This window comes from Pleurodeles waltl, chromosome 7 (genome assembly GCF_031143425.1).
Source record: "Pleurodeles waltl isolate 20211129_DDA chromosome 7, aPleWal1.hap1.20221129, whole genome shotgun sequence".
Classification (NCBI taxonomy): Eukaryota; Metazoa; Chordata; class Amphibia; order Caudata; family Salamandridae; genus Pleurodeles; species Pleurodeles waltl.
Window position 1 is genome coordinate 1196525165 of NC_090446.1, and position 13705 is coordinate 1196538869.

At 44.7% G+C, this 13705-nt stretch overlaps 1 protein-coding gene across 1 annotated transcript in view; it reads left to right on the forward strand.

Annotated features, from left to right (window-relative positions):
• USP43 (ubiquitin specific peptidase 43) overlaps positions 1 to 13705 on the forward strand; it is a 750310-nt gene that overhangs the window by 406531 nt on the left and 330074 nt on the right. The window contains exons 5-6 of the mRNA XM_069200325.1: positions 2794 to 2929; positions 7848 to 7995. Of these exons, the coding sequence (XP_069056426.1) occupies positions 2794 to 2929; positions 7848 to 7995 (284 nt within the window). The remainder of the gene's footprint in view (positions 1 to 2793; positions 2930 to 7847; positions 7996 to 13705) is intronic.

Consider the following 13705-nt stretch of genomic DNA (forward strand, 5'->3'; position numbering starts at 1 on the left):
TTTGCAAGGGAACAAAATCCTTGATCATCTTTTGGATCGATTTTGTGGGGGAACAAATACAGCAGCTTTCCTTTTAAAGGGGCCAGTGACCAGCAGCCAGGGCCTGTGGTGTCACAGTGGGGAAGATTAGCGTGACCAGGGGCATCAACACAATATATGTACCTATAGATTAGCATTGTAACAACATTATAGAGGACAAGGCTCCAAATCACACACATTTGCATCCATGAATGGGAAAGGGTGGGATCAATTACTGTGAATGACTAACATGTGGCCTGACGTAGGAATGCAGACTCTGATGCCTGAAACAGTGACGCTGACAGCATCACTAGTCAACAGTGGATACTATCATAGACTACAATGGCAATGCAGGGCTTTAGGAAAGGTAAGCCCTGTGTCATATCACATTGCAGAAAGTTGATTTGCTGCCTGGTTTTCGTCTCCTGCTTCAGACCATGGCAGGGCAGGTAGCCTGTGACAGACAGCCCAGACTTAAATATATTGATTTGTTTATAGTTACAATTGTACCTCAAAATAAAGCATTCTTTTAAATAATTTTTGAGGTAAATATTCAGGAATTTCAGAGGGGCTCAGCCCGGATCCCTAAAAGAGAACCCGCCCCTGAAAGTAAGCAAATGAGTCACAGTAAGGCCAGTCAGTCATAAGTGATGGATGGCCTCTAAGCCCACTGTAAGCCGACAATAGGTTTTATTGTCATCCCGCAGCGTCCACTGTCTACTAGGAAAAACCTAAAAAGGAGCCAAGTCAAAATAAACCAAAGAGCAACGATCTAAGCACTGTCTGTGGTGTGATATTCCACATTTCAAACTCTCTCAAGCTATTAGATTCAGGTGTAGAGACCTTGGCAATGCCATCTCATGCGTATTATGTTAGGTGGATTTGTATGGTGCAGCTTATCGCCCATGAGGGTATCCAGGTGCTGGAGCTTGGGTCCGGCAGCGCTCCTAGTTGAACAGCCAGGTCTTCAGCTTGTTGCGGAAGTTGAAGAGCTGGGTAGCAGTTCCGATGTATAGAGGAAGTTAATTCCAGGTTTTGGTGGTGATGAAAGACAAGGCGCACACTCCTATGTTGCTTCTATGGATGCAGGGGATTCATTTGAAGGAGAGAGAGGTGGAGCATAGTTGTCTGTTGGGATGGTATAGTTAAACTTGGTCATTGAGGTAAGCTGGTTCTGTGCTGTGGAGGGCCTTGTAGGCGTGAATGGGCAGCTTGAACTTGCAGCCTTTCTGGATGAGTACCCAGTGAAATTCAATGAGGTAGGGAGTGATGTGGGCATTTTTAGGGACATCTAGGATGAGTCTGGCGGTGGTGTTTGGATGGTCTGAAGTCCTTGCATGAGATGGTTGGAGATGCTGACAGAGTGCATTGCCATAGGCAAGTCTGCTGGTGATGAGCGCTTGGGTGACCACGAGTCTTGTATGTATAGGTAGCCATTTGAAAATCTTGCCTAGCATTCTATGTATGTGGCAGCAGGATGTGGTCACGGCATTGACTTGTTTGTTTATGGTGAGTTTGTCATCTGGGATGATATTAAGGTTTCTGGCATATTCTGTGATGTTAGGCGTGGGACCAGTGTCCGGTGGCTGCCAGGAGAAGTTTTAGTGGTAGTTCTTAATTCAAAGATAAGGATCTCTCTTTTATCTGTGTTGAGTTTGAGGCAGTTGTCTTGCATTCAGTTGGACATGCAGGTGGTACAATTGGTCCTGGTGGTGGTGGTGTTCATGTCTGTGAGGGAGAGGATGAGCTGTATGTCCCATAGGACTCTAAAATCTAAAGATATGTTGATGAGTGTTCCTTTTCTGCATAATGAAACCTACATAGCGATTGAAGGTTAGAAATATTTTTGTGATAGAATTGTTAAAGTGATTTGGTCTGCTTTCCAAGCAGCTTCTTAGTTTAGGAGATAATACTGCACCCCATACATAGGAATACTGACTGGGTGTGGTATTTTCTGGGTGTGCCATGACCTCTCATTCCAAGATGGGCACCCACAGAATGCTAGGGTGTTATCCCCAACTTTGTGCCCAAATTGGGAATTACCATGGATCACTGAGTGAAGTTCTCAGATTTGAAAACCATAGAAATACATAGATATTTCATAAGATGTTATAGACTGCAACAAGTCACTGGACCATATAGCCCAATATGCACTGCGGTTACATTTGTGTAACACCAATAATTATTTGTGTGAATTATCGCAAGACAACATGAATGCCATAGGACTAAACTTGCATAAACCTTCTGTAGAGCTTGAGGACAGCCTCTCAAAGGCCAATGAATGTTTGAGTGAGAACGTCTATATATGACTAAAGGTTAGAGTTTTAGACGGCTGAACAATGTACGCTAGCAAAATCCAGGTAATAATGGTAGTATCTTATTTTAATCTAAAGCTTTTAAGTCTTTGAAGCTTTATATTTCTATAAGTAAGAGGTTTGTTGAACATACTCATTTTATTGACTTTGGTTGGTGTAAAGGAACACACACGTACACACACTTTTGTACACTATTCGTACACTCTCTCTCTCTTTCTCTCTCATCCTTATCACCTTGTTTGTAATCAAAGTGTTGGTTCTCAAAGGTTTACTGTAGGATATCCTATGGTGATGCTGCGTTTAGCGGTTTAAGAACATTGTATGAGCCAACTCAACAATGATAGAATGAACATTGTGTGAGCAGACCCAAAAACAATGGGATGTGCTATACATGTGTGGTGAAATATGGTGTTTGGTTTGTCTATACCCTTTACAACAGTTTCTTCTTTTTTCCTCCTAGGTCTCTGAATGTCACTTTAGTCTTCCAATCCAAGCAGCAGCGTTTCTTGCGCATAGGGCTGGCAGTCCCACTCCTTGGCACTGTGGCATCCCTGCGAGAGATGGTGGCTGAAGAAGGGAAGATTTCACCGGATCAGGTATGCTTGATCTGTTTATTTGTGAGTAATAAGGCTTTAGGAATATTGGCCTGATAATAGGGTGCGATCCACATGTGAAAATTTGACAAATGGCTGAGATCATGGACCACTTCCCGGACTATTCCACCAAGGAGACTGTGTCCTTTGAAGCACAAGGTCTGTTGTTGCTTTCAAGAAAGAATACATGAATTGTTGATGGAGGTCAAAGAGGAGACGTGAATATGGGGAAGGTACTGAGATGTACTGTTGTAGAAGGGCATGCAAAGAGATGACCAATAGAACTGCTTTTATAGAATTGTGGAAATAGAGGTGTCTTAAGAGGTAAACCTTTGGGGATAAAAGGAGGAACAGTGCAAACAGGTCATGTGTAAGGTTTTATTCTGGCGCTGTACAGTTATACAGAGCTACAATAATGAGCTTGAAGCAGTCTTTGGTGAGGGGTCTGAGAATTAATTTTGTAAGCTACTCATGGGCAGCCTCAGGAATGAGAGGAAACATTGTAAACTCTTGGAGAAACTATGGTGGAAAAATTACAGTGCTAATAAGGTCATGTATAGGGCAGCTTTAAAAAAATGTTATGTTGAAGTCAAAATAGCGAAGAACATATACTTTGAGGGTAGGTTAGTGGAAGCAAGCAAAAAGTCAAGAGAAATTTCCAGAGTTGTAAAAATAAAAGGTCGCTGGAGGCTTGTGCCAGATTCCATCAACCTTCAGTGGAACGGTGTGACCATCAGGCTTCTTATTTTCAAAATTAGATTTTAACTATCTAAGCTAGACTTTACTCAGGCACTCATTGGAGGAGGGTCTGATGGACATAGTATGCTTTAGTCTGATGGACATATTATGCTTTAGTATGGTCAGTACTACTAAGGCTACACTTTCTAGCAGCTATATGTAGCCTTAAATCGTGATCTCCCATCAGTTCCCTGTTCCCATAACCTGTTAGCATTGGGGGAAACTTCTGTTAACCCATTGGCCAACATGGTACTCAATGCTTCGTTGTCTACAGCAACAGTCCCCTTCTCGTGGAAGCTGGCTAAAATCCTTCCCCTGTTTAAAAAAATAATAATAATCCTAGACTGACCTTAGTGAGCAGTCCAACTATAGGCCAATGTCCTTACTGCTTGCTTTGTCTAAAGTGCAGGAAAAAATGTAAATCAGATGCTCTCCCAGTATCTTCTTAAAATCAATAATTTGCTCAATCCTAGCCAGTCCTGCTTTAGACCTAACTTTAGTATGAGACGGGGCTAATGGAAGTTGACGAATATATCAGACGGACTCTGGACACTGAGAGGGATAAGGCTGTGCTGATTATGTTAGATCTGACAGCGGCCTTCGATACAGTCCCTCACTGCAGGCTTCTAGCATGTCTCCATTCTATCGGGATAGGTGGGCAAGCCCTGAACTGGTGAGCTTCTTTTTTTTTAAAGAACGGAAGACAGGAAATTTGGGTCCCTCCTTTTTCTTTAGGATCCTGTAAGTTGACAGTAGCTGTACAGCAGGGCTCTGCTTTGAGCCCCACATTATTCAATGTCTACCTTACCTGTCTAGCCTAGTTGGCAGAAGCTCTGGGGGCAAAAGTGATCTTATACACTGATGACACTCAACTGTTCTCCTGGAAGAAGAGATTGCGGGAGAGTACATCAAAACGTGCTTTACAGCTTTATTCCATTGGATGACCACCCATCAACTAGAATGTAACGCAGACAAAACCAAAATACTTTTCTTCGGTCACAACTGCCCAGAAACATGGCAGCTCTTTTGACCTAATGACACCCCAATCCCAGGTCCTAATGGGGGAACAGTTAAGTACTTTGGTGTCATATTTGACAACTGCCTGGCTTACCAACCACGGATCAGGTCTGTGGTAAGCACATGTTTTTGGCCACTGCGTATACTGAAATGTTTTTGCATTGCCTTTCATTTTCTGCAAGGAAGTTGGTCATCCAAGCGCATATATTTTCTAGGCTGGACTATGGAAGTGCCCTATAATTGGGACGTCCGAACTACCTACTTAATAGATTCAGGTGGTCCAGAATACACAGCCCGCCTTCTCCTTAGCCTGCCTCCTGTAATGCACGTGTCCCCGCACATAAGTACCTTTCACTGGCTTCATAGAAGGAAAAGAATCCTCTTTAAAGCACTAGTTTTGGGCCACAAAGCACTTCGTCATGCTGGTGCAGGCTACCTTAGGGCAAGAATCAGCTGTTGTGTCCCCTCTAGAAACCTGCGGTCATCTAATAGCCTATATGTGACTTGGAACAAGTAATCTAAAAGCACCTAAATCTGGGTTTCCCTGCTGATGGAGAGGTGAGAAGGATTGGTGCGGCAGTGGCCTGAGGAATAGGGAAGCTACTCCACTGCAGAAAACACACGGCTGCTTGAAAAAGACATATATTTTTGGATTTTAATGGGCTTTATTTGTGAAAATCTTGAATAAAAATGCTGCACAAAAAATTAAATTAAACTACATTAGTAATAAATTTTCTTGGCAGTGCAAACTGAACCGCCTCTTAGTATTTATGCTAGTTAGCAGACATGGGACATGAAGCAGAGCCATTTGCCTGGAATCACATAATTCAGGCAAGCGGGGTGCTGAGATTAAAATCGATGTCTTCTGGTTTGGTAGCAGACAAAACAAACACTGGCAATGCCAACTGGTCTAGACATTCTGAGATGTATTGGCGTTGTCAATGGTACTGTTTTTAGCCATGATCTTACAGGTGCCCAGACTTCAGAACCGAAATGGGGACTTAAGTATACTTCAATGTGAGAAGTGTAACTTACCTGATTTGGCTCAGACTTGACACCTATGCAAAACAAGCAGGAGGGAGAATGCATTGTTGCCAGATGAGAAAGAGCGAGCGTCAGTACCAGGGGAGCATGGGAGAGCAGGGGGAGGAGAGTGATCAGCAGTAGACAGAGGACAGAGGGAGAAAACCAGAGCAGAGGCTAGAAACAAGAGTCCTGAGGGAGCGGAGGGCAGGGGGGAGTCGATGAGCAGCAGCACCAGCTGGGCCGGTCCGAGGCTACAGGAGGTGGACGGAGCCGCACTGCTGAAGCAGCTTGAAGGAGAAACAGAACAGCTGAATCAAAAACAGGAGGGGAGGCAGCCTCAGCAGCCTAAAATACGGTGGGAGAAGATGCATGGGATGTGAAAATAAATGTCAACACTGAGAATGCCAGCGCTCCTTAGGAGGGCTCCTAAACGGAGGCATGACGTGGACAAATGGAGATGATGAGTGGGAGAGTGATGATGGAGCCGGCAAATGGAAAGCCTATGGGTGGGTTAAATCCCACAAAGTAGATACAGCATGTCTCTTCTCGAGACAGCACATGCATGCCTTCTAGAGCTGAGATCTTAATCAAGATTTCAGTGTGAGTGAGACATGTAAAGGCACCTACAGCAGTTACAGTGAATGTTACGCACTGGAGTTCCAATGTTTTTACAACATACTGTGGCACAGCCAACAAACGTCTCATTATCTTTACCTTTGTTTCATTTCATGAACTCCACAGATATTGCTGGATCAGTTTGTCTGTTTTCATTTCTACTGCTGTAGGTGCAAAAAGCATCTTCTCCATGTATGTCTCATTAAGTTAGTGGGGCTGCGCTCCAGAGCCCTCCATGGACCAGCCGCCCTGGGATTCCCCACACTAGAGCTGGAGGATTGGCCTTCTCCTAGCTTTGGCCATCTGCCTGGAACAAACTCTCTCTGGAGTTATGCTCAGTGGGTGCTATCCCACTGTTCAAGAAAAAAGCTGAAAACCTGGCTTTTTAAACCAGAATAAACTGCCCGTCTGCATTCTGTGAGGTGGCCAATAAGTGCAGTGCTGGGACACTCCTTGGAGTAGCCATCTGCTTTAAAAGTCACTTTTCGTTCATTCATTCATTTATAGGTAGAGTTGTTCTTGTACATACAGGGCCACTTAGGGTAGCTGCACTTTTACATCATTGGTTAATTTTTGGTGAGGTGCATAACAGTTTAAGTATGTTATATGTTTATTTTAACAAAGAATTAGAGGGAGTGTGTCCTCCACTAATCAGAAAAGGTATTGACACAGATCCAGAAAGTAACAAAATGTACAGAACATTAACATTAGCGAGGTACAAAAAGATGCTGCAGAACAAGGAGGGTTGCTTCTTCAATTCAGAGTTAGGGTTGAGTATTTAGTGTCTCAACATGGCTAGTACAATAGTGCCAAACCTCAGCCAGGCACCATGATGCACTTGGCAAAGCCTAATCTTAGCCGGAGCCTTAGCTGGACATCATGATGCACATGACAGAGCCACATCTCAGCCAGGCCTCTAGACTTCAGGATGCATGTGATTGAGCCCAATCTTGCACAGTGTGTGGCAGGTCGGACTAAACCCAGGCACTGTGCCAGTGTGCTAACCATTTATCTACACGAGTGTATGCTACCATGCCCGACCAGGGTACGTTTGACAGATTTCAGGTTATGCAATTGTAAATCTTTAGCCACATGTCAGGTTGCACTGGGTGACAACTCGCCTAGTTGGATGCCATGTCAGTGTACTACGTAGAAAGAACATTTTGGGGATAGCGGGAACTGGATACCCAAGCAAAGACTTAAGAAGATATAGGGGTGCACAGACACTCACATGCAACTGTGTGCGTGACTGATGTCAGTCTGCAAAGGACCATGCCAAACCTTAGCCAGACATTTTAGTTTTTGTGATCCCTCCAAACTACAGCTCGATACCATTGAGTATATAACTGCCCCTCCTTGTGTAATGTCAGGCTGTGCGTGACTTAACCAACCATTAACCAGATGTGAGTGTTACTTGATTGAAACGACCCTAGAAAATGTCAACCAGTTGTTTATGTGCATTCATGTGAATTGTCGATGCCTACATGAGAATGTATTGGTACATTTAGCCCATCCTTTCTTGCAGGTAATTCTTGCAGAGGTGTACCCAAGCGGATTCCAGCGTTCCTTCTTCGATGACGAGGACCTGAACGCTATTGCCGAAGGTGACAGCGTGTATGCCTTCCAGGCTCTGTCCCCTCCCTCCAAAGGTGGATGTTCCTCCCGCCTCTCAGGTAACCAACCCTTGTTTTGGTCTTTCATAGTTTAACATCCTTTGCATCCACAGTGATAGCACGTGTTTGGAACCTTAGGGTTAACGTCCAAAATGGCGTTCACTGCCTGCCATGCAGTTTCTGTTCAGCTCAAATGATTCAACCTGAAAACACTCACACATTTCATCTTGACTTCGTCATGTTTGGGGGCAGCAAGGTGGGGCAGAACATATAGTACATGTACATCTGTTCCTGTTGATGTGAAGCGCAGAGCCAGATAACCCTGCGGGATAGCAAAGCCTACCCAGACTTCAGAAGACCTCCCATCAGTTCCGTCTCTGACGTGAAGGTGAGGATGGGAGAAGAGTCAATGTCTAGTTGTGATATAACGTTACTGGTCTTTCAGAGACTTCGCCCTTTCTTGGGAATGCCCTATTTCCCCCACACTATAGCGTCATATTAGCAGATACACTCTTCCTGAAACTCTGGCAAGAGCCGAGTAGGGAGACTCTTCCAGCGGGTAGATTGTAACATTCTAAAGGGCATATTTCTGAGTGATCTCCTGGTGAGTGTTGTCTAGTGGACACATTGTTGAACCCCGGAAGTAGTTCTTCGATTTTAATCCCGATTTTCCCGCCTGAATACATTGTGTGATCAGCGCCGCCTCCCTGTGCTGCAGTAGACACACGCGCCCCCAGTACACAAAGTATTGAACTGGGGTGATAAACGCACTGCTTGCTCCAGATGTCGGTCCCATTTTGTGACTCAGCTTTGCCACAAGTGATTGATTGTCTTTGTCTGTGTGTCCTGTTTTTCTTCCTCTGGTACCTCTCTCCCCACCCCATCAAAACAACCCTCACCCCACAATGGGTTGGGTACTGAAAACTGTAAAGATGTTGACATAAACGCTGCCTTGCTGGGAATGAAACTCCAAGGAGGGAGTTCAGTCTCTGGTACTCGCAAAACGAAAGTTCCCCACGCAGTGAGAGTTGCCACCCGGTACATAGGTATATTGTCAAGTTGTTTCTGTCAAGGACAGCTATGGTTCTAATGGGGGGCTGGGTGCAAGGCCTGAAAGCAAGAATTATGTTGAAGTAACTCTCTTTAGTTGGAGTGTCCTCCAAAACACAGTTCTAGCCCCTGCCAGGACTGCCTGGAGTGTGCCCTGATGGCAGAATACCACTTCCCCGTACTTACATGAGGGAAAGAAATGCAGAGTTGGTTATGTCTTGATTGCTGCTCTAAGTAAGACCTTAAAGCACAGCTCTAAAATATAATAAAGGATTTATAATTTACATCTGGACATTTAGGTTTTTTCTTGTACTTTTGTGTTGAATCTTTGAGAGTCTGACTTTGATTGCCACACCTGCCAGCTCACGGGGTACTGCCTCATGAAATGTGGCCTTGCCACTGAGCCACTGTCACACGATGAACAAGGGGGTGAGCTGGTATGTACATTTTGCAGACAATGGTGTTTCAGCTATTCCGTAAAGGCTCTGCGCCGGCGCGTTTAGCACCTTAAAACCTTATGCATTGTAGTTTTTTTCATAATAGATGGAGATGATCCATGGTAGAGGCCACTGGCATAATGCAGTTTGGATAGTACAAGCGAGGTAGTAGCTTGCACCTTGTGTGAACATCCGAGGTGGGGGAAGATGAGTCAGAGTCTTCAAGGTGAGGAAGCTTGTTTGTGCTAATTTGTCCACTTGGGCATTCATTGTTCACTTGGAGTCCATGGTGATTCCAAGGTATTTAACTTCCTAGGATAATTGATGAGGTGGTCCGAGATCGTCAGGCCAGGCGCACAGTGGGATATACTTTTTCCAGTCACCAAATATGAGTATTTCTGCTTTGGAGGCATTTAGTTTGAGATGGCTCCAAATCATCCACTGATGAATGGCTCTGAGGCAACTGAAGATTAGTGAGTTTTCAATGTTTTGGGGCATTCTAATTTAAGTAGTATTTGTTTGTCATCTGCATAGTTGTAGCACGTGAAATGAAAATCATTGATCAGATCTGGTAATGATATCATGTATATGTTGAAAAGCAAAGGTGAGATGATTGATCCTTGAGGGACCCCTGCTTTTGTGAGGTAGGGTTTGGACGACAAGGGGGGCGAATAGATGATATTAATTCTTTTTTATAGGTAAGATGTAATCCAGTCGACAGCAGTCCCTTCTATGCCGGCTTCGTTGAGTCTTTGAAATAGGTGTCATGGTCAACCATATAAAAGGCAGCTGAGAGGTCCAAGAGAAGTAGTGCAGCAACTCCATTGCGGTCGACAGTGTTTTTAAGATCATCCTATGATAGCCTGGCCAGAATTGCAGGTGGTATCTTCCAAGTGTATATTTAAATCTCCAAGTAGAGTAAAGTTGTCCTTCTTGAGTATAAAAGGGATAGAGCATGTCCAGCATTATCGAGCATCCCTGCATAACCAGGAGGAGCGGTGAATTACAGAAATGGAAACTGTGAAGTTGTGAGTAAGACAAAGAGAGAATAAAGCTTCACAGGCAGGGATGGATAGCTCCAGTATTTTACACTCGTAGATGTCCCTAAAAACAATGGCTATCCACCTCCTAGCTTGTCCCTGCAATCCATTTTGACCATGCAGTAATTGTTAAGCATTGTGGCAATGGAAATTGTACATATGCTGCTGATGACTAGTAAAGGAGCAACAATACTGAAAAAGTGAAAGCCACTTGTTGGCGGGCTACCGGAAGTAGATTAGTCCTTACTACCACAGCCCGGGGAGCGGATGACCTCTATGCTGGCAGAGCTAGTGATGTTGTCAATTGGGTTACAACAGAAATTGCAATAATTCCAGCATTGTGGGCTATTTGAGGTGTGTGTATGGGGGGGGGGGTGTTGAGAGAAGTCATACAAGGCTCTAGGCAGGAGGGGTGACTTGCCTTGAGCTTGGCTATAGAGAATACATTTCTACCTGGCTTGAAAGGTGCAAGGTTCCTGGCCTCTGGGTCTGTTAGGGTGCGGATAGGCACAGACGGGCTTGCCTTAGGCGTGCCTTCAGCGCACCAGTTGCACATGTCCATGCCAAAGGTGCCCTAAATAGAGACATGTACAGGAAAAAAACTAGACTATTGACTACGCACTGAGCAGGGGCCGCCTCAGATGGCCGCTATTCAGTAAGTATGTGAGCTGGGCACTTAAACATGTGCACTACGCTATCTCTGAAAATTAAGTAAAAGATCAAAAGAAGGCCCCAGGTTCCCCCCAACACAAATAAAAAACAAAAATGTGACAGCTATACACTCAGAAACAAGTATTAAAAGGTAAATAGCAGTTCCACCAGACACCCTGCCTGTGCCAGTGAGCTCTGCTCTTCTAATTACCATGGCGAAGGAAGAAGCGACTGGGATAATAACCAAGTGTCAGAGAAGATATCCATCTCACTGGTCTCTTGTCGGTCCATATAAAAGTTGTCATTGTTAGTCTGCGGGGAAAATTCACCCCCACCATCATCCCTAAAAGGTGGGTGGCTCTGGGCAGAGTATAATCCAAATAGTTGGTGAAGCATCAGAGGTCAGTCTCTAGGCAAAGGTAATGTCCTGTCAGAGTGAACTGGGGTTGGACGCACAGAAGCTGAATTCGCACATTGCTGCATTGAAGGATAAGATGAAGTTGGTTCGCAGATGGCCAGTACTTTGGCTTCAACATCCTCCTCTAGACTAGACATGCTAGAAACTAGCGTGGATTAAGATGCTGAGTGTGGGATCAGTCTGGAGTCGCAGTTTAACCTGAAGCAGGTTTTAGAGGCACAGTTGGTGCCGAGGGCAAGCAAGCCAGCGGTAACCAGGATGCAGGCCACTACTCGCCAAAAAGCGCTTCGAAGCCTCATCAGGGGTAGTAAGCGCTATATAAATACTATTACAATACAATACAATATAAATACAACACAGTACAATGGGAGGCGGCACCAGATGTTTGGGTTTCAGCGGTGGGCAGGGCAGCTGGGGCTGCTGTGGCACTCACCGGAGTCCTAGTCCCGCAGACTCCGAGGGTCCATTTCTCTTTCACAGTACGAACACGGTGTAATTTAATTCAAGGATGACAGGTTTGATTCTATATGGTTTGATGTTATTTTGCTAAGATCTCGCACACTGTGCCATTGAACAGTCTTTCTTTGACAATAGAAACCAATCTCCCACCTGTGATATGCAGCTGAATGTCTTGTATGACGCTGTGCAGGACTATCTTTGGGAATGACCTTGTGCGACCTTTAAGTACTGAGGCACTGTCAAAAGCAGCAGCTGCGACCTAGTAAGAAGCGGTCCTGGCGGTGCTGAAGGCGCATGCGCTGTTCTCTTTGTACTCCCGTACTGTCCCTTTCTGCAGTGCACAAAATGGAAAATCTTATACCCTTTGCCGTATTTACGCGCCTTTAGGGATTAGAGCAATCCGTGTTCACTCCCGTTTTAACACGGGCAGTTTCTTTCCTTTTCCACCCGGAGGAACTCTGCTAGACAAATCAGTGCAGTGGGTGTAATACCATGAAAAACTGCTTTGCAAAAGCATTTTCTGCATGATATTACTGATGCAGTACCCCAATATAATTATGAGGCTCAAAAACCAACCAATACTGTGCAGGAGGAGTACTTCACCCTAAAGTTATTTGCCCAGTATTATCTCCAAACTTGAAATGAAACCTTTTGTGTGCGCAATAATTGATAAAAGTAGTAAAAATGCACACAGACTGAGTTTACGTGTGTTCATTCAGAAGTTCAAAGCAGAAGGCTAATAAGGAAGGCGGGAAGAGACAAATGCGGTCTGAAGGATGGTACTGTATGAAGGAGTGACCTAATCCTCAAACACTGCAGAGATCAATCGTGTCTTGCAGACGTTTCTTCTGCAGCACAGGATGGCTGGATTCACGAGTTCCAAGTGCTCTGCAATGTAGAAGAGTGATGCAGACACAGTACTGAAGTGTGTCACAGGTTCAATACATGTGTCAACAAAAGCTCTCAAAATGCTGCGGTGAATGTTTCCAGATCCGTCTTTCTCAAGCTCTCCGACAGCTGTGACGTCATTCTGTCTTCAATGCTCACTAGTGGAAATGTCCTCTATTGTAACCTTCAGTCTGGTCTGCTATCGCAGACGCCTCAGAATGCTTCAGCCATCAGACCTTAGAGTTTGGTGCAGGGAGCAGTTCTCTTCTGCTCAGAGTTTGTCTTAGGGTCATCTTGGAAGCTATGAAACTATGGGCCCAACTTAATCCAAACAATAGAAGACTTTGAGGGTCTATGAAATCGTCAAAACCTCACCAAAACCCTGAGGCTATAGCATGCACTTGGGTTATCTGCTCGTATCCAGAAATGTAGTATCTTAAGGCCTCTGCTGTACCATGCTCTACACATTCTTCAGCTAAGTTCAACAAAGACCTTTTTGCAGTAGTCAGTCTCAGTCATTCTCCGTACCCAGCCTGGTTGACTACCCCCAGCCTACAGATCCTTTAACTCCGAATATCAGTAGAACAGTTAAGAGTGGCAAAGCCTCACTTTCTAACCTTAATGGAATCAATGTCCTGCTCAGTGTTATCCCATACACTAACGTGACATCCATAACATGCACCCTGCATAGCATCGCTCACCTCAAGGGCTTGAAAATAAATGTGCATCATCCCTGCGCTACATCAATTACACTCACTTCCCCTCCAGGCCTGGATAATGTACAAAACCCTCTGTATCACTTCTCAAGCCCTCAGAAACACAAACTA